General features: G+C 37.9%; 1 protein-coding gene across 1 annotated transcript in view; it reads right to left on the bottom strand.

Annotated features, from left to right (window-relative positions):
• Positions 1-5,004: 5,004 nt before the first annotated feature.
• The window catches only part of FGD4 (FYVE, RhoGEF and PH domain containing 4), a gene marked incomplete at its 3' end in the record, with an annotated part of 34,926 nt that continues 15,159 nt past the window's right edge, over positions 5,005-24,771 (bottom strand). Inside the window, exons 4-16 of the mRNA XM_082280036.1 lie at positions 21,798-21,887; positions 19,699-19,844; positions 16,286-16,442; positions 15,041-15,179; positions 14,053-14,111; positions 13,283-13,429; positions 11,855-12,027; positions 9,661-9,691; positions 9,395-9,490; positions 8,864-8,989; positions 6,735-6,875; positions 5,441-5,581; positions 5,005-5,262 (exon numbers count right to left, since the gene is read on the bottom strand). Of these exons, the coding sequence (XP_082136162.1) occupies positions 5,005-5,262; positions 5,441-5,581; positions 6,735-6,875; positions 8,864-8,989; positions 9,395-9,490; positions 9,661-9,691; positions 11,855-12,027; positions 13,283-13,429; positions 14,053-14,111; positions 15,041-15,179; positions 16,286-16,442; positions 19,699-19,844; positions 21,798-21,887 (1,704 nt within the window). The remainder of the gene's footprint in view (positions 5,263-5,440; positions 5,582-6,734; positions 6,876-8,863; positions 8,990-9,394; positions 9,491-9,660; positions 9,692-11,854; positions 12,028-13,282; positions 13,430-14,052; positions 14,112-15,040; positions 15,180-16,285; positions 16,443-19,698; positions 19,845-21,797; positions 21,888-24,771) is intronic.

Below are 24,771 nucleotides of genomic sequence, written 5' to 3' on the forward strand. Positions count from 1 at the left end.
CAGCTATATGGAGAAAGACCTTTTTTTATTGCTTAGGATTATTTCTACATGGAATATTTATTTCTTTCCTGAAAGTCTTTCCTTCAGTATAAGAAATAACTACCCTCTGTGAATTTTATTTAGTCTTTCCTTGACATTAAAAGCTGATGATTTTTTAATACTAGCTATGTGGTGATGAACCCAAACAACCTGTCAAGTGTTTCCACATCTTTCCCACTTGTTGTCTTTTTAAAATATATGTATTTTTTTTTCCCTATGACTCCACTTGGAAGTCTCTAGAGCATACTTCTATAATCTCACCTAAATTTTACTTAGGTGGTAGTGTATTTACTCTATATTTAATCAGTGCCTTGTCTTCATCCATAATTTGAAAACATGAAGAATAAAAATCCTCTTTTCTATGAAAGGAAGTTAGAATCTTTGAGATTTGTAAAGCACTTTGAGATGGTTTTGCATAAAAAGGTGCTACTATATATACATGCAATTAAAGTGGTTTAATATTCTACTCCAAATAGAAGAGAATGTTTTGTACTCTCAATATATATTTTGCACATATAAGTTAAATACATTTTGGAATAAACAAAACTACTCAGCATAAAGCGATTTGAAAATACTACATGATACAGGTTTTATAGCAGCTCTTCAACCAAGCAGGAGTACCTGATACCAAAAGAGAATTTTTAGAGGGTCTGGAGGAATGGTGCAGACATGCAGATATTATGATATACTATTTTCCCATGTTAGGGGGAAAAATAAGTAATTTCAAAAAATATATTACTATGATCCAAAAATATTAATGATAAAATTAAGTCTTGTTCTGGTTGAACACAGATAAAACCACTAAAATAACTTTTGATCTGCTTTAAATCGCACAGAAGACTGATCACTTTTAAAGTGAGAAACAAGTGTTTCTTGAACACAAGAGTTGCAAAATTTAAATAATTCAGCAGAGCCATTCACATGCATTCATGCATTATGAATGAATGCTTAGTTACAGTTTATTCCTTACACACAGAGCTTTATGCTCACAAATTTAATGCCTTTTTTCTTTTCCTTGAAGAATTTAAGAATTTAGTTCAAATAGGAACAGCTTCTACCTTGTTAGAATGACGGTTTTAATTTCACTGCTTTGGTCATAGTTCTTAAGCCACAGCAGCTATGACTTTGCATTTGTTCCTCTGCAGTCCTAATTTAAAATTTAAAGTTTGGGATGCTGTAGGAGGGTTTGTCTGTGAAGAATGAAGACAACGGGGTGGTTAAATTTAGAAGCAATTTCTCCATATTCTGATGTGCTTGAATATTGGTAATACATACTTTTCCCACAAAATACACACAGAACCATATATTTGAGTGCCAACACATTCTGACTCAGAGGGAACAATCCTAACCAAGCAATTGATTATGAGAACATAAAAGGGGTTTCACTAGGGTAAATAAAATATCCTGTACTATATAAAATTTAGTGGCTGAAAGCAAACATGAGGCTAACATCCAAACAAACAACTCCCAGTGCTAACTTCATTTCAAGTTGCTTATGCCCAAATGCAGGGCTTCATCTGAGAGATGCTGCAACCATTCAAGTAGCTTCAACTACTCAATACCATTATAACAATAAAGCAGCACAGAAATTCCTACTTCTAATCACTAAACTGGAATGGGGCTTCCTACCTGGCTTAGAATTAAGTTTGCAGGAGCTTAGAAGACAGACTGTACTACACAGCACCAAGTTGGATAGGATGTTGACCCGCTGGAGGGCAGGAAGGCTCTGCAGTGAGATCCATGGGTTAAGCCAGCTCCACGAGGTTCAACAAGGCCAGTTGCTGGGTCCTGCATCTGGGTCACAACAACCCCCTGCAGCGCTACAGGCTTGGGGAAGAAAGGCTGAAAAGCTGCCTGGTGGAAAAGGACCTGGGATTGCTGGTTGACAGCAGCTGAGAATGAGCCAGTGTGTGCCCAGATGGGCAAGACACACTATTATATCAGCAATAATGTGGCCAGCAGGACCAGGGCAATGACCATTGCCCTGTACTTGGCATGGGCAAAGCTGCACCTCAAGTGCCGTGTCCAGTTCTGGGACGTGAAAGACATGGTAAGAAGGACATGGAAGTGCTGCAGTGGGCCCAGAGAAGGGCAACAGAGCTGGTGAAGGGTCTGGAGCACAAGTCCTGTGAGAAGTGGCTGAGGGAGCTGGGGGTGTTCAGCCTGGAGAAAGGAAGGCTCAGGAGGGACCTTATCGCTCTCTACAACTCCCTGAAAGGAGATGATGGCGAGGAGGGGATCAGTCTCTGCTCCCGAGAAACAAGCAATAGGACAAGAGGAAGTGGCCTCAAGTTGTGCCAGGGGAGTTTTAGACTGGATTTTAGAAAATATTTTGTCACCAAAGGGGAGGTCAAGCATTGGACCAGGCTGCCTAGGGAAAGGGTTGAGTCACCATCCCTGAAGGTATTTAAAAGATGTGGCACTTAGGGACACGGTTTAGTGGTGGACTTGGCAGTGCTGGGCAGTGGTTGGACCCAGTGATCTAAGAGGCCTTTTCCAATCTAATTAATTCTCTTACTACAGTCATACCATCATATGTTCAGTACAGCTCAGTCCTTCCTATCTGAGAACTCCTTTAAAGCAACTTCTTCCTTTACGCTCAACAACTCGACCATGGGAAACTGTTTTGATATGCTGGGATGTGGCAAGACAACTCTCCATATCCCACAATTGCACTTGAGGCTCTTGTAGAAGATAGCCACTTTTGGGAGATGGCCATGAAGGAAAGATTGCCACCAAGAGTTCTGCTAGCTTACCTGAATGTTCCCCCACCCCTTGCCAAGGTATATGCAAGATGTATTAGATAAGGAGAGCTTGGCAAAGACCTGATGGTACTCACCAACATGAACCAAAACAGGCTTGAGCTGCCCCTTGCTAAAGGTAAACACAGCTGCCAGTAGAAGTAACTTAAAATCTCTAAGAGAATTACAGAAGAGCTTGCACATCAGATAAAATTAATACTAGGGTTATATCCAGAATTATCTGGACACAGGGAGCACCCAAGGAAGAGAATTCAGAACTGACATGCACCAAGTCAGCTGGAGAGTTAGTACTCTACCATACCATGTCCTGATTGCTATTAACACCAGTGTAAAGCTGTGGAATCTAAAGGCTATTGTAGATCTTGGACCTCTGCAGGTGAGAGCAAAATCCATCCCACTGACATTAACTTACACAACATTCTTATGAAGGAATGATGGACACTGCATGCTCACGTATGCTTGACACTACAAACATATTAATCTCTTGCTAAATGCAAAATGTGTTGGGTTTTGTTCCCTGTAGTGTTGCAGAAAGAGTAAAGCAGGTATAGGAGTTCAGTGAATAGTTTGTTTGACAAACTCATTATAAAACCCCAACAATTTAAATCTGTTGTCATGCTAGTAACAAAATTGAACCTGAGCTCTTCAGCTTGACATGATTTAAAACACAGATTGCAGATTTATTAAGTGAGACTCCTGAATGTTCTTATGACAAGTTGATTGTAGAAGTTACATATTTTCCTTCCTTTAAGGGTTTAAAAAAGGAAAGACAGCAATGATTTTAGCTGATAGTCAATCACTACCTCTGAGTTTGCCATATTTCATTCAAGGATATTACAGTAAAAATTTTAGGGAGGTCATTTGCCTCTATGTATAAAAACCCTAATAGGAATGGAAGTTCATAAGGAACTTAATATTGTAAAGCCAGTGAGTCCTTATACCCAGAAGCAGAAAACAAATAGTTAATAAAATTTCAAATTTGCAAGCTCAGACTTCATACTGAATTTTTATAAAGCAGGCTCCACTTTAAGACAATAATCCTTGAAGACTGTTGTCATAAATAAGCATTACCATACCTAATCTTCTACAAAAATTAAAAAACTTAAGTTCAAAATGTTTTGTTCCAATAACCATAATAGCAAAAATACACGTTCCCAGAAGGTTGCTAGAATCGGTTGCTTTTCTCAAACCACATACTGCATTTGAGCAACAAACTACTGCACTCTTAAAAGCTAACAGTGATAGGACACTGAAGAAAAGCCACTACTTGTTTAAACACAACTGGAACTCATTTGTTCATTGCATGCCACTTACATTACTGCTAATTTTTTAATGCATAAAAGTATCAAGATCATTAAGTGTCAGCTATTAAAACAAATCACTGAACAGTATTTTCCAATTTAGGACTGTGTTTAATTTCAAATAGAAAACATGCTTTTTTTAAAAAATAAATTATTCACTAATAAGAACCCAGTATCATGAAATCAAAGCAATAATCAAGTATTGTACATTTTTAATACTGTACATATATTATATATAGTTTTCTCATATTTTAGGTATTTATTCCTAGATTGGAAATCATTAGATTGATTCCTTGATAAATTGAAACCTTAAAAGCCAATATACCTGTGAAAGCAATTTGCATTACTTTAATTAAAAAGATACAAGTGAATACAACATATGTACAGAACTGTGGAAATCAACCTATATACTACATACATTAAACCAAACTGTCCCTGCATATTTAAGTACAGATCTATTTTGGCAATGTGGAGGTATATCTTTTATCCTGTTGCAAGTCCTAACATGTAAGTAGGAAGCTTCAAATATTTGCATTCTTAATGAAGGTAGCAAATGTTAACTGAAGAGCAACTGGATTAAAAAAAAAAAAATTGCATTACAACAAACAAGTAGTACAGTAAAGTTAGTAAGTATTTTTAATAGCATTCACATTTTTTAAAAAAGTCTCTGAAATGGACCTGTACACCACTTTTATTGACAGAACATAAATATAAGAAAAAGATCCCTAAAAAGACCAGAATTTTTTCCCAAACATAAAGTGCCAAGATGTGTATGGTAGGAAGAAGCTTCTTTTTATTTTTTTTTTCCTTTTTTTTTCCTTGATTGAGCAGAGAAAGGTTAACACAAAGGTTAACCACAATTTCAATTGAAATCTTTTCAAAATGCCATGTGTTCTTGAGCTTCAGCATTCAGATTTTTTAGAAGATTCAGGCTGCTCTTCTAAATTCACTTGCAGTTCATTTTGACATTCTGGTGTCTCACCTTTGACAGCTAAATGAATAACTTTTAGCCACTTCTGTTTCAGTTCCTCATTGTCTGCAGCAAAGCTGTGCACAGACTTGGACTGGGTCAGTTTGAAGCTGTGGGGGAGGTCAGCACTTTTTGGAGTGTCATCCACTGTATAGCCCAGAAGAGGAATTGTAGCCAGAGCTTTAACATCCTGAGAAGAAGAAGTTCTTTATTAAGAACAGCCAACTAATTGCCCATTACCTCTCATTTGCTATACAGGCTGGTGAAAACACTTGGATCTTTCCTCCATTCCCAAGCTATTTGACATCTCTTCCTCAAGTATCAGTGGCAATAATTGCTAAAATCGTTTCCATTTCCCCTCTACATACCTGTGGAGCACCGTACATGTAGAGCACAAGGGCCTCCTGTTTGGGTATGACACACCATGCTTTCTGCCAGGGCTTGGACTTCTCCATGTACTGAAGAAAGCTACATATGACACTATTTCCAGAGACTTCTGCAGATTCAATCTAGGAGATAGTAAAAAGCATAAAAAGGAAAATAAACTTTCCTTCAATAAAGAGCAAAAACAGAACAGAAAAGCAATAAGTTTATCACCATTCCTATCAAATCTTGGATAGTATCTGCAAAAGAGCTTCAGGAAATATCCAAGAAAGATCATGAAGGAGTGGATTCAGGGAGAAAATATGTATATATATAAAAATATATATAAAAAACACATACAATCACAAAACATATTCCCTTAGCATGTGTAATCTGTTCCTTTTTTCATCAGTTAATTTTGGATTATAGACTTCTATATCACTCCAATTTTCATTTTGCCACCACAGCCAGCCTTTCTCTGTATCTGAGCACCTACAACAACGTCTGATTTCCAAAATAACACCGTATTAGGCACTGAAGTGCCACTAACTATTCAACATGACAATTTATCTATTTTGGCAGTCAAAATATTATGATGGAATCAAATTCAAACACATCTCTAAGAATCATATAATCACACAAGCACTAATCCTAGAGAAAAGATTAGATTAATTACTTAAAATCTGTAGATGGAGTAACACACTGCTCAAGTTAAATAGCGAACCTGAGACGATAAGAAAGAACACAAAATGATTATGTGTTAAAATTTCCATCGATCTTGACTTTTCAGATGCCAAAAGCTGAGGGCAACCTGACAACTTAAAGATCCATTTGATTCATGGATCAAAAACAGTATCTTACTACTCAGGCTCTGAAGAGCAAATTTCTTCCCCATTCTCCTTGTTTCTATCCCCAGTTCTTTCAGTCTGGGTGTGTATTTTCAAGAATCACTGCGGTAGCAGTGGGGTTTGTTGCTATTAAAGCTTAAGTGCAGAAGAAGAAAACTGAAATTTTACAAGGAAAGGTTAAATTTTGTCACAGGAGCTGATGTAATTGAAAGAAGCAAACAAGTTCTAAGGTTCATAATTCTCTTAAAAAAATATGAAAAGTTGCAAGAAACAAACCAGTTTTGCAAAGGTGAGTGCTGAAACCCAAATCTATGGAATGGGATGAAATTGAGCCAAACACTTTCTATTTCTCAAAGAGGAAATAAACCCTGCAAGAATGCTACCATTTTTCACCTACTGATGAGCCAAAATGATTGCAGCTATGCATATACAGCATTCTTGAATGGCATACCTCCAAGATGCCCTTCCTCTTCTTTTCTTCACTGTCTGTACAACCAATTATAACATGATAGCAGTCCTTACAGACTTTGTTCAATTTATTGCCATCATATTCCAGATGTGCTTTGTAATCAGAACATTTCCAGCAAACCACCTTAGAAAAAAAAATAAAATTTAAGTACTTATAGAAGTTTATTAAACTATAAATAAAAATTAGTAGTATTCTATTTTGTAGTATATTTTTAAATTATATACAAGGTAATATCTTTATAACATGTCAACAATAACTTACTTGAAAATAATGCTTTTCCAAATTTGTGCCACTACTTCTTAACTAGAAGTGCTTCTTCCTATTTACCTGGTGGAAATTTTGTACTTTGCATGAAATCACATTAGGCTTTTAATGATATCTATAGTTTAAAGTTAGGTATAGAATCAGAATATAGCACAAGCCATGCTGGTAGTTTCTTCACATGCCAATCTGAAAAGGTACATTTACCAACTGGCTTTCTATATAACCTCAGAAATGAGGTCAAGTGAATGAATGAAGCCTACAATTGAGATGACCTTTTAATGATATAAGTATGATAAAATCAGAAATTGCTGGGTTTTAAACTTGCTAATAAATATCAGCATGTTTAAATGTATATATACCTACATATAAAATTCACAATTTCAAAATCCAATCATAAATACACAGAATAAATAAGCCAATATCACACTGATTTTTCCTGACTTCTCTTTTCAGCATATATGTAACTGAAATGCAAGAGAGATCTGAGAGTTGTTTCATTAGAAACGTTTCTCCACAGAATTCTCATTTCACATGAAAAAAGATGCCCTGAATAAAAAATGTCAGTGTAGTTTTTTATAAGAAAGAAAGGTAAATAACTGGACTTGAACCACTAACAAAGCTTTATTGTAGACCAAGGCTTTGCAGTACTAATCTAGATCACCACCTTCAGCTTGGAGCTCTAGACAATGCTAGTTAAGTATTCCCAATTAGTCACTGCTAGGAAGCCACCACTGCTGGCCCAAATTAACTCCCACGAAAAAGTGTTTTAAATTTAAAGTGCAAGGAGAAGGTGTGGCTTTAACATTAACAGAATTTTAAGACAGAAAGATCTGGGGGGAAAACCCTCATATGAAAACGGTACAGTCAGTAATTCACAGCTTCTGAAAAAGTCTCTAGTGTCCTGGGAAGCACAAAAGCAGCGTGATGAATGCAGCAAGCCCTCCTACCACATAAAAACATTCGAAAGAAATCACACAACACACCCTGTACCACAAATGGTAAAACCTGAGCTTGTACCACCATCTGGTGGAGAAAGGCAGAGCTGCTGGGTGGCAAGAGAACGCACAGTCGGTATGTTTGCTCTTCTTCTGTTAACTTCTCACCACTCCCAAGTCATACTACCGCTGTTTGGTGGTTGCTCCCAAGTTGGATATGTTACTGCAGCATCCCACACGGAAAGCAAGCAGCAATACTCTCTCCCCACCCTCACACTCCCTCCTTCCCTGATGCTTTGCACATGTTCACACAGTTACACACTGAACCCAGCTGGGAACAGCTCCAAGTTAACCTAATGAAAAACTGCAGGGTTTCATGGCCTTCTGGTGAAGAGGAGACAGCCAACACTGCCCGAAATAATGCTGGATTATGCCATCTTAACATGGTCTTGAAACTCTTCGTATTAGTAGAGGTGTCTCAAAACTAACAGTATACTATGTGCAGGGCCCTGGGACATTTTACACAAATGTACACTGCTCCTAATGGCTTCCAAATTCACCAGGCCAACTGAAGCAGGCAGAGGGTTCTTGGTGGTATGCAGAGCTGCTTCTTTCAGCTACAAGTGCAGCAACAGACTTCACAGCACTGGAACAGGCTGCCCAGAGAAGCTGTGGATGCCCCATCCCTGAAGGTGTTCAAGGCCAGGGTGGATGTGACACTGAGCAACCTGGTCTAGGGGAAGGTGTCCCTGCCCACAGCAGCAGGGCTGGGACTAGATGATGTTCAAGGTCCCTTCCAACCCAAGCCATTCTATGATTCTGTGATGACAAGGAGCCATGAGAAGTCAAGCAGGTGCTTGGACACATTCCTGGGCCTGCTGAGCAGCTACAGGCGCTGGGGTTTGCACCTACATGTCCACATGCTCGGCAGTGGTGCCTCCTCCTTGTCAGTGCATTGAAGGGTTCCTTGCATTTCATGCACATGGTTACTTCGTTGTCCCGGATCCACCTCGGCGCTCTCTTCCCAAGCTCAGCATTCTGAAGGGTGGTGGGAGGGGGGGGGGCAGGAGGAAGATCAAAGAATAAAAAAAGCTAGTAAAAAGTTGCACAGTACTTGAAATAGGGAAAATAATTATTCTCTTCCTCTGGAAAGGAAATTACAAAACATAGCTCAAAATGCATTTTGAAATCTATAAAAGAAATAACAAAGAACCCATGGTGCGTCACTGAAAGAGTGCTCTGTTACATGTCTCAAGAAAGAAAGAGACTGGTTTACAAGATTTGGCATTATGAAGAAAAACAATTACCAACAAGATGACTGCTTTGTAATTATTCTGCTATAAGAATGGTGAGCTTGAAAGCAAAGTTCCTGCCAAACTTCTTCCACTCATTGAAGAACACAGTGGGTATTAAGAGGGTTACAAAGAAATAACAGCAGCTTACAGAGACTTCAACAGGCATGTCTTCATATTCTTTAGCAATAGCATTTCTGAAGGTTTCATTCCTCTGCTGAAAAGCTTCAATAGTACTCTGAAGTGCCTAAGGAAACAGTGGAGAAATTCCTCAGACATGGTAAAATTTAAAACAGATTCTGCATTCTGACCACTTATTGATCAGCAGAGAAGGTACAGACAGAAAACATGAATATTACTTTTCTGATTGCTTCAGTGAAAAAGTGTTTAGAAAATAAAGAATGTAGATGAATTTACCTTTATCCATTCTTCTTTATCCTGTTCAGAACTAAAAGAAATATTTGACACATTAGTTTGAGACTAGTTCAGGAAACATTATCCCACTATCAACAGCTTCTTGCAAAAGCCAAGTAATTCTGCACTCATTCTCAAAAATTTAAACAATACTAATTGTTAACTGTCCAACTTGAAAAAAAAAAACCAAAAAACTAAACAAACCAAACCAGAAGACAAAAGTTAGAAACATGAGAATTAACAGTTTGGTGTATCTGGCTCTCCAAAAGTGGCCTCCTCCTTGGATAACGTGTTGGGAAAAAAACCCTGCTGCACCATGTAATACCTGTCATACAAAATTTAATTTTTCTGTGGGTTGCTCTGAAGGATGCAAAAGAGAACCTTTGCAACATGTCGATTAAAACAGCTCCCCACGTGTTGTTTTGCAGCATCAGCAAAACTTTTAAGCAAGCAGAATCCTAAAGAACTGTTTGCCCTTCCCACACACCATCTGCATGAGGAAGAAGAAACCTGTCCAAGCAGTCAAAATCATTCTTCCTACCTGCTTACAGTAAAACCCAAAAGCTGAGCTGTTAAGCATAGTACCTGACCAGCAACCTTCCAAAGAAATCATCTACCAGCTGTTTAAAACCAGTAATTGAAAATGTAGTCCAACAGTAGTTTGAAAACATAAATATAAGCCTACTAGTAAAGAATACCCCGAGAGTAAGTGAAAAATTATTACAGTGTTATACAAGCTCATGAATTAAGGATGTTAAGGCATAGGGTACATACACTACTCAGACATTAATGCAGATTTTTCTAATATAATTCAATAAGAGCTTGTTGGTACTTATTCCTTCATAATTTTGTACAGACTTTAATGCATTCTAACAATGATCACAAAACAAAACAAAGGATGAAAATCTGTGCTTCTCACACCTAAAATAAGCTAATGCAATAAACTTTCTCCTACTGGTAATGTAGGAAAGTTAACAAAATAAACTTAGTTTGTTGTATCAATTTTCTCCCAATTAAAACATGCCTCAGAAATGGTATAGCCAGATACCACCTTTCACCATTGAAATGGGTATATGGCATAACAATTTTCATAATACTTAGCAAGATATCATAGAGTAATTTACAGTAGATGTGACTGATAGCCAAAAATACATCCCAGAAGTCTTGCAGATCTTAGTGGAAAGCTTTCCTTGTGTCATTTTTGAAGTAGATATTTGATTTCAAATTGAATGAAAGTGTAGGTAAACAGCTGTTATCTTTGCACATTCACTGCTGTAACTCTGATTCAATATTACAGGTTTTCCATAAAGGAAAGTAGCTTGCAAATTCATTGGCTAGCAAGCTATGGTTTGTCCCCAAATATAATGTGCCAGCACTGAACTGGACCCACCATGGATGTTTTCCTGCTTATTTAGTCCTCTCCTCTCTGCAATGAAATCCTGACTGCTAAGAATGGGACTTTTAAGCAGGCCTAAAAGAAGAGGAGGAGCATCTCTCTTTATTTGAGTCTAGACAGGGAAGATTTAGTCTAGGCAATGCAAAAAGGTAAGGGGAAGGTTACTCAGCAAAAGGAGGATACAAGGACTGATAAGGAAAGCAGAAAAAGTGCCAGTCAGAAGAGTGCAGCTGGAGGAAAAGGACCCAAGAACTAAAAACAGAGCTTGCCTTCCAGGAGCAGGTTGATACTTGGGACTGGAAGAAAACAAGTAGATGGGAAATGGGCCTGAGGAACAGAGGAAAGCAGATGCCCACCTGCTGCTTCAGAAAACTCTGTTCTGTGGAGATAAACCCACCAGGGGGGAGAGCTTTGTTGAGCTCTGTGCCCTGAGGTGAACAGACTCATTGGTACCAAGGCAGCTCAGATCCCAGAGGCACCTCTGTGTCCTAAACACACTCAGTGTCCTAAAACACTTCAGTCAGACAGGCTGCCTTGGCACTGCTCTTGATTTCCCAGCCAGCCCATTCACAGCTATCTTGGGCATTTCTGCAAAGTTAGGCAATGTGCTATGAATCCTAGAGGCATCTTCTACTCAGAGAGGTTCTTGGACTGACAATGCAAGTTTTTTTGGCAGCCTAGGCTATTTTTCAAAACACCAATATTACGATGAGATCCACTGCATCTTTCTTCAAATCTGTTAATCCACTCTTCTGTGTGTATATGTTTGATCTCAAGAAACTGGCTAAAAAGTCTGCTTACCTGGCCTGCAACTCCAGTGTCCTCTCCTTTCCAGACACTTGGAAAGTGTGTGGATATTCTTCATTATGAGTTTCTATAATCTTCATGCCATCTATGCCAACTCTGGTTCGAACAGAGAACTTTGATCCTACCAGGCTGAATTTGGGGACGCAGTAGAGCAACATATTGTTAAACTGGGGAAAAAAATAAACACATGGTTTTTGCACTAAGAAAAACACAGATAAAGCCAGTTTGTCCACTGAGAGCTGGACAATATCACAAAGCTAGACTTGGTGGGTGAGAAAGCAGGTCCTTTCCTGATCAGTTCATACATAACAAGACCAAAGCTCTAATGCAAGACAAGTTTTGTTTCTTATTTCTTTAGAAACGGGATTCAGGGACAGCTTCAGTGAATGTAAGAATAATTGTTCTGTATATGCAGCACTCTTCATAGCATTTATTATCAAACTGTACTCAAACTAGATATTCTCTACCAGTGTAAAGCTTTTTAACAAGACACCCATTCTTGTGCCCCAGTTCTGCAAAACCTGCTGTAAATTGCAGAATAAGGATTCTTTCCTTCAGTGTATACTTTTATATTTCTCCTGTACCAAAGTAATTTGGTTTTGTACTTGTTGCAACCAATGTTATTTGAAGACATTTTTTGTCTTTTCTCCAAGACAAAACAACATTTCGTAAAGTTTTTATTCCCTGAAACCCTCCATATCACAGGGGGAAAAAATAGTACATGAGCAGGACAAAGATACATTCCTTTATTAAAGTTAGAACTTTAAATAATGTTTAAATGTCTAAAGCCCCAGCCTAGAAGCTCAGTTATTAAATCAGATATAAAGTGTTTAATTTTTTCACATTTTTCCCCTCTCATTTTTCTCAAAATTAAATATTAAAAAGAAAAACTCATTTCGGTTAAATCCTATTTCATAGAAACCCCAACTAGACTATTGCCTAGTCTGTATCACAGGCACATTTGAGCTTGTCACCTCTCATATAAGGGAACATCACTTAAAGCAGCTGTCTAGCTCCAACTGAGGTCTTACTATTCAATGATTTCTCCTTTTGTTTGAACCACAGATAAGCAGGAGCTGTGCCTCAACATCCCTTCACTACCCTTTATTAATCAGAGGGCGGGCCGTGCCAGAGGCCCATGAGCAAAAATGTATCAGCAATTTTCAATGCATGGGAAGCAACAACCTACACCAAACCTTTTCCTAGGGAGTTGTAAGGGACCATGGCTGTACTTTTTGAATTCCTGCTGAGAGGATGACCTGCCGCGATAAAAAGCTCCCACAGAACCACGAGAATTACTGGGACCTCAACACACAGTGTATCAGGACAAAGACCCTAAGCTTTTACGTTTCCATTTAATGAGAATTTCAAAATTCTCGTGCTCTAGGGTGTGCATCTGTTATCAGCAGCCACCCTACTCACCAGGAAAAGATACCGCTCTTGAGCAGACGTGTTGCGAGCAGCGAGTTTAAGGATCTGTCCTTCTTTTATCAGCTCATTTGAAGGGTTCACGATGTCCTCCTCTTCTCCCAGCATCTCATATATCTCTAACAACTTCTTTAGATTCTCCTTTACAGTGAAAATATAGTTACAAAACTTATTAATTGAAAGCACAGATCTTTATGCGTGTTTAAATGAAATAATGGGAGCATGCATAAATCTGGGGACTCTTAGCTTTTAAAAACATATTTATACCCAGTATGTGTGGTCTGACTGATTAACTTTGTTGATAAAGAAAGAAGTACTTTTAGAAATGCTATATCCTTGGTAATTTTTAAAACATGATTATATGTACAGTCTGCATAATTTCTTGCCCAAAATATCTCACATTTCAATGAAGTTCTTTCCATCCCAGCCCAATCTGGCAGAGAAACAGTCACTGCTCTTTACAAACATTATCCTGCACTGACAGATACAGATGAACCAAGGTTAAGAGTTCAGTGCAGTGTCAGTGATTTGAGCCAGGAGAAGAACTAAATCTGTCCCATTTCCCACTTGAGAGAATTAGCTGCGATGACAGATTTTGTCTATCATCTCCAGGAGCTGTATAAATACATTAAGTAGGAACAATCTGACCCAATTGAAACCAGTTCTTGCCATTTTAAGGAAGATTTGCAATTCACTCTCCTAGCTTCACCAAATATTGAAATATAATATACTGAAAAGTGATCAGGAAAATAAGGATCATTTACCATCTTTCTTATTGCACTATTCGAGTGACTTGCTGCAGTGGATATAATTTCCAGGGATTCTAGACAGAGGAAAAAGAAAATAAGTAAAACCAGTAAGTTGCATTTTCACATTAAAAAAAAAAGGGGGGGTGGGGGGGGGAGTAATTCTATAAACATGTTTGGTTTTTTATGTAAATTACAAAGTACAATAAATTTCTTCCGTTACCAATAAAAAGAAAGTGGAAAGCATAAAAAAGTCAGCTACCAAATAGAAATTATAATATGGAAAGATCAGAAGAGAATTATTGCAGATTACTGTAGCACTTCAGCACTTAGAATCACATTTTTCTGTGACAAGAACAGTCATGGTTCTCTCCCTCCTTTTCTCAAAGTAATTCAGAAAGTCAAACTATATTTTCCAGTTGAAACAGCTCATCTTACAAGTGTTTACTGTATTGGTACTAAAAATGAAATATTTAAAAGAATTATCTGGCAAGTGATTTTGAAAACTCCAGGCAAATATCTTGAACTGTTCTTGTGTCAATGCAGAGAGGAAGAAATTTAAAAGTGGGCTGTGCTTTTTCCCTGCAGAAGCTTATAAATACAAGGAGTCTAACTTCACTGTTCTACAAATAACAGTCACACATTCCAAATGTGCACAAAGCAAACCAAAATGCCAACAACACACACAAAAAACAAAAACAACAAAAAAAAAAGCCACCACAAGCCCTGATCACCTGCAAAGCAAACAAATCAAAACCTGTGTGCTATTTCAAAACTAAAGCAAAACTTATGTGCTCCAAGAGAATACTAAAGGCGTTATGGTTTTTAAATTAACTTCAATTCAAACAGATTTTTTTTCAAAGAATCTTATGTTTCCACTGAAGAAATCCTATCATTCTTTTCATGGGTAATTCTTCACTTGATCTTTCCTGAAAATGTCTCTAATTTACAGTATGCTCTTACTAATATCTTATTACAGCTCCTTTAATGGCCTGAAGATATTTACTTTCAGCATCTTTCCAGTCTAGGGAATCCTGAGGCAATTTCCTTAGGTAGTCCTTTAGAAGCATCTCGTAGCGTGGAATGCGTTGGACTGGTTCTAGCATGTGATGTTGCAATGTCAAATTTCCACACACTTTTTCCTTCTAAAAAATTGTAAACATATTTCAATGAAGCAGGCAAGAATGTCATTACTCTATCGTAAAATAAAAGTCATGATTGATGAAACGTAAACAATGTATTTTGAAATGTGCATGATAGACCTTCTGAAAGAAAACAGAACTATTTTACCAAACCAGATAATTAGAAAATCTTCCCAAAAAATAACTGTAAAAAAAAGCTTTTCTAAGTATTTGACAGTCTTAGCAAAAAGTCTTACGAAAAAAAATCTTTTAAACTCCAGTGCATTTTAAATGAGGTTTGTGATAACAGACAAGAGAAATACTTCTGAATTAATAAGAACAGTTCATGACCACATATTATAAACAATGACCTAAATGGGCTACAAAGGTATATTTTACCTATCCGAGGAGGGAATGCTTTCTTTGAGTTTCATTTATAATGTCAACTCCCTCAGCAGTGTCCCTCCCTCAAATGTTAAGACGTATATTCATTTCCATAATCTTAGATGCAATTAGATTAGAAAAACAAGAATTACATTAAATTGTTTTCTTCCCTGGCTTACAACCACAAGACCCCACAGAGCAGTAAAATTTAAGTAGAAATACTTTTTCCTATTTGTAAGTGCTCAGACTGCAGTAGGGGATACACCTGCCGATTCCCAGAGACACCCACAGGGAGCACCAGAGGGTGTGAAATGAGCCTTTGGAAAGGACTGGCATCCCGGGGCTCTGAAGCTTTCTGTGCTCAGCATTACTGTGAGCAGACACAGTGTTTAAGGAGGCAGTGCAGGGATCTAGAGATGCACTGCTATGTCACTTTATCCTACAGTGGTGTTTACTTCTGGTATTTACAAAAAAATGAACTATTTTTTTCAGTTTTCAGATGTTTCAGCCTTTACAATTTGCTCCTCCATTTTGCAGGAGAAAAATCTGGATTTTTGTGGGTGGGTTGCACACATATTGCAGGAAGGAGAAGGGAAAAATGCAGTGTGAGGTGGATAAAAACAACAACTTTCATTCTGAGGGATTTGTTATTTAATCTTCTCTTTAATAATTTCTTTATCCACAAACCTTTGTATTGTTATATATTGCTTGTATTACTTGAGGATCTATGTTATTCTCACCATTACCTGAATGTCTTGAATAATGAATTTGAACTGAGGTGACCGTTCAGTCCACGTTTTCACCAATTCCATTGCATTGTCAAAATTCTTCACGTATTCTCCGTACATCTTAAGGAAAGGAGCCAACTTTTGCAGAATATCTCCAATCCTAGGGGTGGTAGTCCTGCAAAGTAAGAGGGTGGAATCTCAGAGCAAACAGGAAGAAAAATAGTCACACAAGGTTATAAAAGGTTTCAAGCGTTTAATAGAAAATCCTTCTGCTTGGGATCACCTCACGTGGAGTTCCACCGTAACCAGTAAATCTGAATTCACGTGGAAAGAGTGTTTGCATCCCCTTTGATGATGTATAAGCACTATAGGTCATGTAGAGGACTAAAATAAGAAAAGCTAGAAATTGAAGACTTGAAAGGTTTTATTTACAAAACATAGCCTAATTTATTTTATCTGCAATTCCTTAAAACTGTATTATCTTCTTTTGACCATAATTTAACCTTTGAAATATCTAACCTGTGGTTTGGTTTGAGGGCTAAACCCATACTGTACATCTTCCCCTCTGTGCCTTCTATAAATATATGTATTAACTTTTTTTTTTTTTTTAATTACTATTTATCTAAAGAAGCATATGAAGGAAAGATAATCCCTTGGATTCCAGTCTTTCGTGAGAACTTTCTGCATTTTTCCCAATTCCTAAAGGTATCTTCAGATAAAACAGAATAGTAAAGTAACAGATGGAGAGGCTGAGAGAAGCTGCACTCCCAAAGCACACAGGCATCTCCAAGAACTACCATAGGAAGCACATTTCATGTCTCATTTTCAAGGCCAGGCTCTCTGAATTTCTCAAAGTCTGAAATCAATGTTCTCATAGCGGTCTAAAGTGAAGAAATCTACTGCAATTACTTCTACAGCCCACTCCAACACACCACTTCTATGAGAGAAAAGCTGTGCAGAAGGGAAAAGTTATACTTGGATACTGAATATTGCAGGAGTGTCAAAAACTGGTCCAGCCCCCAGCTGCCTCTGCGAGCGCAGAGAGTTGCTGTGTAACATCTGGCAGAGGACTGGGGTTGGCAATGAGGGGACAAGGCAGGGTGGGAAGCTGGTCTCTGCAATCATGCTGTGCTCTTATATTACTCCCAAGTATCTGCTACTGGTTGTCCTTGGGTACAGAAGACTCAGGGTACTGTATCCTGTTAATTTGTTTGATAGTCCAGTGGAAGGTATCCCTGCCCATGGAAGGGCAGTTGCAACCAGATGATCTTTAAGGTCTGTTCCAAGCCAAACTGTTCTATGATTCTGTGGCATGGGATCACTGTTATGCTCTGTTACGCTCTGTTACACATTTTCCATGGGAAATACATTGCAACAAGGCTGTTTCCAGTGTTTTCAAGCCATGTGTTGTAAGAGATACTCAGCTCCAGCTGTTGCTCAACTCATTCAAACTGCAGCTAGCAGACAATTTCATTTTCACTTGGTAAGTTTAGATTCACACTGCTTTTTCTTCCAAAAGAGAGGGATTTGCTTTTGATCTGCTTTCCCAGTCACACAATTACGTATTTTTACTCTAAGTTTTCAATTCAAACCACAACTCAAGGAGAGAGTCAGAAATTTTTATCCAGCTTTTTTGTTGGAAGATAAAGAATAATAGAAGCACATAAACCCACCACCAGAACATACTCAATTTGTGTCTAATGAGAGGAGCTGCTGAGAAAAGACTGTATCTGGCAGAAGCTATTGTGCCAGACAATTTCAGAGACCAGTGATGGGGAGAGAAAATTACCCCAGATTTTTCTTTCAGCAATGATCAAAAAGAGCTGTCTTCAACTGCACCCTTTTTTTTTAACTCCTCCCAAAAGAACAATGTTTCAAGGACATTTTTAATAGGCTGTCTCAGGTACAGCACAAAGGTTGTTTTCAAGCAATGTGGAAAAGATAATATCCTTGTGATGCAATTTATTAGCTCTGCACCAAGAGTCACAGCTTATCTACAAAAGCACTTTTCAACCTTTGAAAAAATATAGTTATACACACAGTAGTAGTGAGCAGTTTAGCATTTTGCAAATATGTAAAGTAAGGCAACCCATCTTCTGTGCTCCATAACGTGTCTAGAGCAGAATTTTAAGATTACGTCGTGAATTTAATTTCAAATGATACAGCACTGACAAAATGTAGTGTGAGCTGTTTTTTTAACATCTAAACTCCACTTCTCCTGAACATGCACTCTATTGTAACCCAGGCATTCATATTTCCTATCAGATTTTTTCAACTTTTGTTAAAAGAAACAGGGAGCTTTACCTTACTCATGTCACTCTGCTGGGAACTTAAGGTGTAAGCTTTCTTATATTTCACAGTGCTTACATTTTATTGACTTTCTTGCATTATAAACCACACAGAGGTGATTGTGCATGGTAAGTATTCTATTTTAAAGAATCGTCATTTAAAGGGGTATCATCTTACAGAGTCAGAAGATACATAGCTGCTGGCTAAAGCACTCCTGTATGGTCTAAGATTTTCATATATGTCACCAAAAAAGCATTTTTCTTCTCATTTATGGTGTGTTTTTTGATAATAAAGGGGTTGTATGATAGTGTAACTGGAAATTATGCATGGACAAACACTTGAATTCCTCATAATAAATTCCAGATATCATAGAATATAGGAGCCAAACAAGTGCTGAGGTGTAACAACTGGATGAAGCTGTATTTGTAATTTCTTTTTAAATGAGGTTAACCTTTTTCCCAAAGAAGGTAGGGAAGCAGCAATGTTTTGAGACTTTTTTTTTTCAATTACATAGAAGAGACCAAAAATGCATGACTATGTTTTAATATATCCAGAATCACACACACCAAGGCAGGATAAAGATACTACATCTCTACATTATTATTACAGAGCATATTTACACCTCTTCTATCCTTGCTGGCTCCAAACAGAGGTCAAGAAAAGCTCAGGGGAAAATGGCCCTTAAATATATCTGACATGGATTTTAATTTCAAACAGAAAACCAAAACCTAGAAGAAGAATGTGTCCCACCTTATTAGAGAAAGCAGTAACAACAAAGTTTACTCTACTTCGGCATTGTCATAAACCACGTACATGTTCTTTACCTCAACTTTGTATTCTATACAATGAATTCACCAGGCAGCACATAATTTGAGTCTGAGCCCCTAATTTAGCAAGACATTTGATCATGAGTAATCTCCCTGGCTTCAGTGAGATCCATGTCCTTTATTTTGAGCAAATGATGCAAGTCCTGTGCTGAGTCAGCTCCTGAGGAAGAGTGGAAGAGCAGATGCTCTCTTACTCACAGGAGTTCCTGGGCCTGGAGAGCTTAACTGAGAAGATACTTTCCCTACCTCAAGCCTGCAAGAGAGTTTCTACAGACACAGATTTAGGAGTATATTAACCAGTGAAGTGCCTCTTACCATTCTTGCATTCTTTTTTCAAGCTCCGGAAGTAAGAATTTACTGTGGAAGGCATTTATTGAAGAAATGTTAGAAAAGATCTTATTAATCACTTCAGGTGGAAATGAACCTCTGTTGGCTTCCTCAAGGAGTCTGGAGTAGAATACCTGCAATACAGGAAAAAGAGCCCCAGACCTGTCAGCCTGTTATATTTAACCAAGGCAAGACTAATATTTCAATACCATAGATAGGCAGTGATGAACTCATTCACTGTCTTTCCCACACTAGAAGTGAAAAGCTTCTCCTCCCCTTACACCCCACTTTCTTTCTCATGAGCCAGGAGAGCACTGCAGGCAGAGCTGACATAAGGAAAGCCAAACTGAAGCAGTGCCATTTTGGATCAGCTCCACACATCCTGCCTGTTTTAACAGCCAGAGCATCTCAGCTTTCCCAGCCTTCCAGTTGTATTTTCCACTCTTCAGTTCTTTGCAATTAGCATGATGTCTGATCACCACTAGCCCCACCACTTTCCTTGAATGCCTTATCCCCTTATCCTTTTGAAATCAAAGGAATTTTCAGGCTATGAGCAGTCCCCACATACTATTTAAAGCACAGAGGGAGCCCAGTTCTGATTGGACTACAGTCTCTTTTAAAAATAAATATATTCTTTCTCCATCAGTGGGCTCTACCTGATTACATGCAGCTACAAAATGTGCATTTGTTAATATGCACATCACAAAATAAGTGCTTTTGGAGAGCTATCGTCCCTCTGCCACCTTCTCCCATGCTTGAACAGATTACATGTCCCTAAAAGGCCTTCAGAAATCTGGATAAGGACTTGCAAAAGAAGAAAAGAGTCTGAAGATAGGAACTTTGATCACCCCAACTGAGACAGCAGAAGTGTCTTAAAAGGAAAAAAGCCACATAGTGCCACATAAAACATGCCCAGTTTGCTGCACTGCCAACAGGACAGTTAGTTACTTTGAAGTTACTTTTTTTACTAAAGAGACAGTTACACAACTTTTTAACCAAGTTTAGAAATACAACAGTCCTTTGCCAGTCGTCTGCTTTCCTCTCATTAGCAGCAGTTGAGCAGCTGTGTTTGAAAGTCATTTTTCAGAATTCTCTCCAGTTAGTATTTGGAAAACAGACACAGCACTAATGCACTTATGAAAGCATCAAGGAAAATAATTGTACATTACCCATCAGAAAAATCTGTGAAGGAAGTAAACATTTTTTTTATATTTTTAAACTTCTGTAAATATTTTTTTTTCCTGCAATACTCTGGCTTTTAAAAGTCATCATATATCCATCACAATTTGGATCTGCTGTGTAAATCCACTTTCAGGAGGACAGTTACTGAGCTCCCCAAGCAGCATGAACAATTACTGTATCAGTTGAGACTTTTTACTTTTCATCAAAGCTTTGTACAAAACTTCTGCACTGGACCTGAGCAATTTAAACAGTGGAGTCTGAGAAAAAATATCCTGTAGCAAGGCAACGCAAAGCTAGAGGTACATGTGTTATGTGGAAAGTAAACAAGACTTAGGAAGGAAAATATTCGAGTACAAACTTCTTACATATAGGAATTATCAGTTAGATTCTGCAAAGCATGAGAGTCCAACCCTTTCCTTGCAGAAACACTTATTTCTGCTTCTAAATATGTAATGGGGAAATAGAGGATATACTTTTTGGAATGGGCAACGTCTAGTTCTTTGGAGCTAAAGAAAAATTCCGATTGGGTGGTTCAAATTAGAATGATTTAGTAATTTTCTAATGAGTGGGTGATTGCAGCATTCACTCCAATTCACTGGAAGCCAAGACATGGTTATCCATCCTCCTTGTCAGCTACCAGCATGCAATGCTATTGCTTATAGTGACATCTCCATACCCAGCACATATTGCATTAATAGCCACAAAATTCTAAACCTTATTAAAAACGTAGCATTCTTAAAATAGAAGCATAGGCAAAGCCATGTGGCAACAGAAAATGACTGACTGGAAAATCAGTAAAATGTGAAAAACATACCACATCTCATGTAATTTATATCCACATTTACTCATAGCCATTTGAGTGAATTCAAGGCAACACAATAAAAGCAAATTCAAAAAAACTGTACCCCATCTAGGAGGTCAAGTCGGCTAACATAGGCTTTTTCTGTTTGCAGAAGCTCGTTGGCAATTTTGTGACGTTTCTGCTCATCTGTCTCCTGGAGGAAAATAAGAGCAGCTCTTAGGACAGTGAGGAAAACATAACTTAATAATAATAAAAAACTTCTGAAAATCCTTATGACTGCCTTATGGTCCGAAAAGCAACTGAAATACAAAGTTAACATTGAGTAATAAACACCAACTTTGAAAAATACATGATTTCCCACAGCTTAATTAACATACAAAAAAGTCAGAGAATGTTAAAAATCAGTCAAATTGCAGAGCAAAATTCAGAGCCTAAAAGATTTAGTATTTCCCAGTTTGTATAGGGATCTTTGCCAAAGCACCAACTCCCTACTCAACAGATCAGCTCACATCCTGGTAATCGAGTACCACTGACCTTTCAGAGCTGGAAGAACTGATTTGCAGAGTAAGAGGGAACAGATGGGAGCAGTCAGTGTTCGCCCCCACCCCCTTTCAGAAGTTATTTGAACTGCATGTTCTTTGCACAACAAAATTATTGAAAAATACCATACAGAATGGTTTATGTTCGCCAATACACTCATTGCTGAACAATTGTTGACTGCAATTAGAGGGCTCCTTCATTAAGTCTTTATGGAAGTCATTTTTGCATTTTAAGGGATGTTTTCATTTTAAAGTATTTTATTCCACAAAATATATTCTTCTGCTGAACAGAAACTTAAAACATTCACTCAATTTTCAATATTAAACTAAATATGTTAGAACATATAATTACAAGTTGCTGGGCAAAATTATTTCAAAACAAACAATGAAATCACAGCCTTCTACAATATCAAAACATTAGGGAACTGCCTCAGGCTTGCAAGTGTCAGGCTCAACAAACTGACACTTCCACTACAAGATTCTTTCTCCAGATCTATAGACAGTCTGTTCACATCTAATGACATCAGAGTCTTCCCTAAAAAAATGGCAGTATTATCACAGTGCTTATGGGAAACTGGTAATTGCTAGACAAACCATTAAAATTCTTCATAAAAACAAAGAGGAGAGCTTGAGAGAGTAGTTTCTGATTTCAAACTGCACGCTGCTTTCCACAAGAGTAGGATAAACATTTGCAAGTACTTTTACAAAAATGGTTTGAAGGATACCGAACATTAAAATACAGTCTTATATTTAAGGGACTTCAGTGGGTTTTTTTCCCCATTTTGGTATTCAATAAGTATTCCAGTTTTCAACGTATTTCAGTTCTAATCTCCAGTGTTCACAGTTGCACTGCTACATGGCAAACCTCCTCCCTAAAAACAGGCTTTCAATAGTGACTTCAAAGCTGTTGATTAAATCTGTTTAAATCAGCATAGCAACCACAGTAACCTACAGAACTGCGTTTTAAGTGCTGTCAAGAGACATTGCAGGGAGCTGGAGGATTAGCTGTTACAGCTACAGCTTGCTGCTTAGTGCAGCCATTTACAAAGGATCTCACATGTGGACTTGAGACACAAAACCACGGAGGTTGCTGGCTCCTCAGCAATTTAATTTTATTTTTTTCTCACCCCAGAATCCCACTTACTCCCTGAAGCAGTGCTATAGAACCAAGCCACAGTTTTTAGAAGATTATTTGAACTAATTAAGAGAGGGAAAATCACACATAACAAACACAAAAATATCATATAAAATGAGCTGAGCCCAGCTTTCCAACCCTCTCAGTATCAACCTTACACATTTTCTTAATTCTCAAACCTGCATCTCCTTTCTACATCAATTGCATGACCTGACAGAGGGATCTTCTACGTGGGGGAAAAATGCACACCATGGATGAGTTATCTTTTAATCACTGTGGCATGTTCTCATTCCAGCATAAGAACACCCACCTACAGGGTTAGATCAGTGCAAAAAGAACAGAAAACTGTACTGCTGCTTTTCCTTCAGCACATCCTCAGGGGGAAGCAGGGGGTGTTGTTGAGGGGATCGGAAGGTAACTTCAGGGAACATGTATTTCAGGGAACATTTCAAACTTCTGTGACAATCCATAACACATGGCAACTCAACATATAAAACCAAGCAGAAATGGCTGATGTGCTACATAGAGAACACTTATGTTACACAGGTACATTATTTCACCTGCTGACCAAAATATCAGGAGTGTGAGAGACCAGGAGTTCCACCAGGATGGACTGCAAACCTGAAGCTCTATTCCAATGCTTACAGTAAATGTTTCAGCTGGATCTAGTTCATTAGTACAAATCTGCTCATCCTTAGAATAATTACATTGCTATGGATGCTTAGGAAATTAAAATAAGTAATTTTTAACTCTGAAGTTTAGAAGAGGTATGAAAAATGCTGGTGAAAGTATGAATTTTCTTATCCAAAGCCAACAGGAGCCATATCCTGTCAAGAAAACATACCTGCCAACATGACAGTGATGGTGTATATGATTCACTCTTACTCAGGCATAGCCATTGCCCCAAGGGCTTGAAGGAATACATTAAACAACACAGACAGGGTGAGAGAAGTAGAGTATGAACAAATATAATTTAAATTGCTCTGTGCTTGTTGCTTGCACCGCAAGCAAGAAAGCAGTAAAGATCCTGGTATCCCCGAAGAAGTGACTATTCACAAGAAGATTTATGCATTTATATATTGGTAGCTGAAGATACACAGCTTTATTCCCATTGCTGTTCCTAAAGAAAACCAAAAAATTGTAGCATCGAGAAGATGGCAGAACCTCTCAAGTGTTTCAACAGTAAAACGTTTCTTGGCAGAAAATTAACTTTGCAAAACCAAAAATTTTACCATGGTTAAATTGAAATGTTGCCCTACATTTAGAAATCCAGTATCTCCACCAGGCTTGCATCTAGAACATCAGAGCCCTCAGCACTGTCATTAAAAGAAGACATCATATAAGGACTTTATTAAAGATGTTCCATGGATTCGTCCCCATCTGTGGCATGCAGGCAGTCTATA

This window comes from Coloeus monedula (assembly GCF_965178545.1).
Source record: "Coloeus monedula genome assembly, chromosome: 4".
In the NCBI taxonomy this organism is placed as follows: Eukaryota; Metazoa; Chordata; class Aves; order Passeriformes; family Corvidae; genus Coloeus; species Coloeus monedula.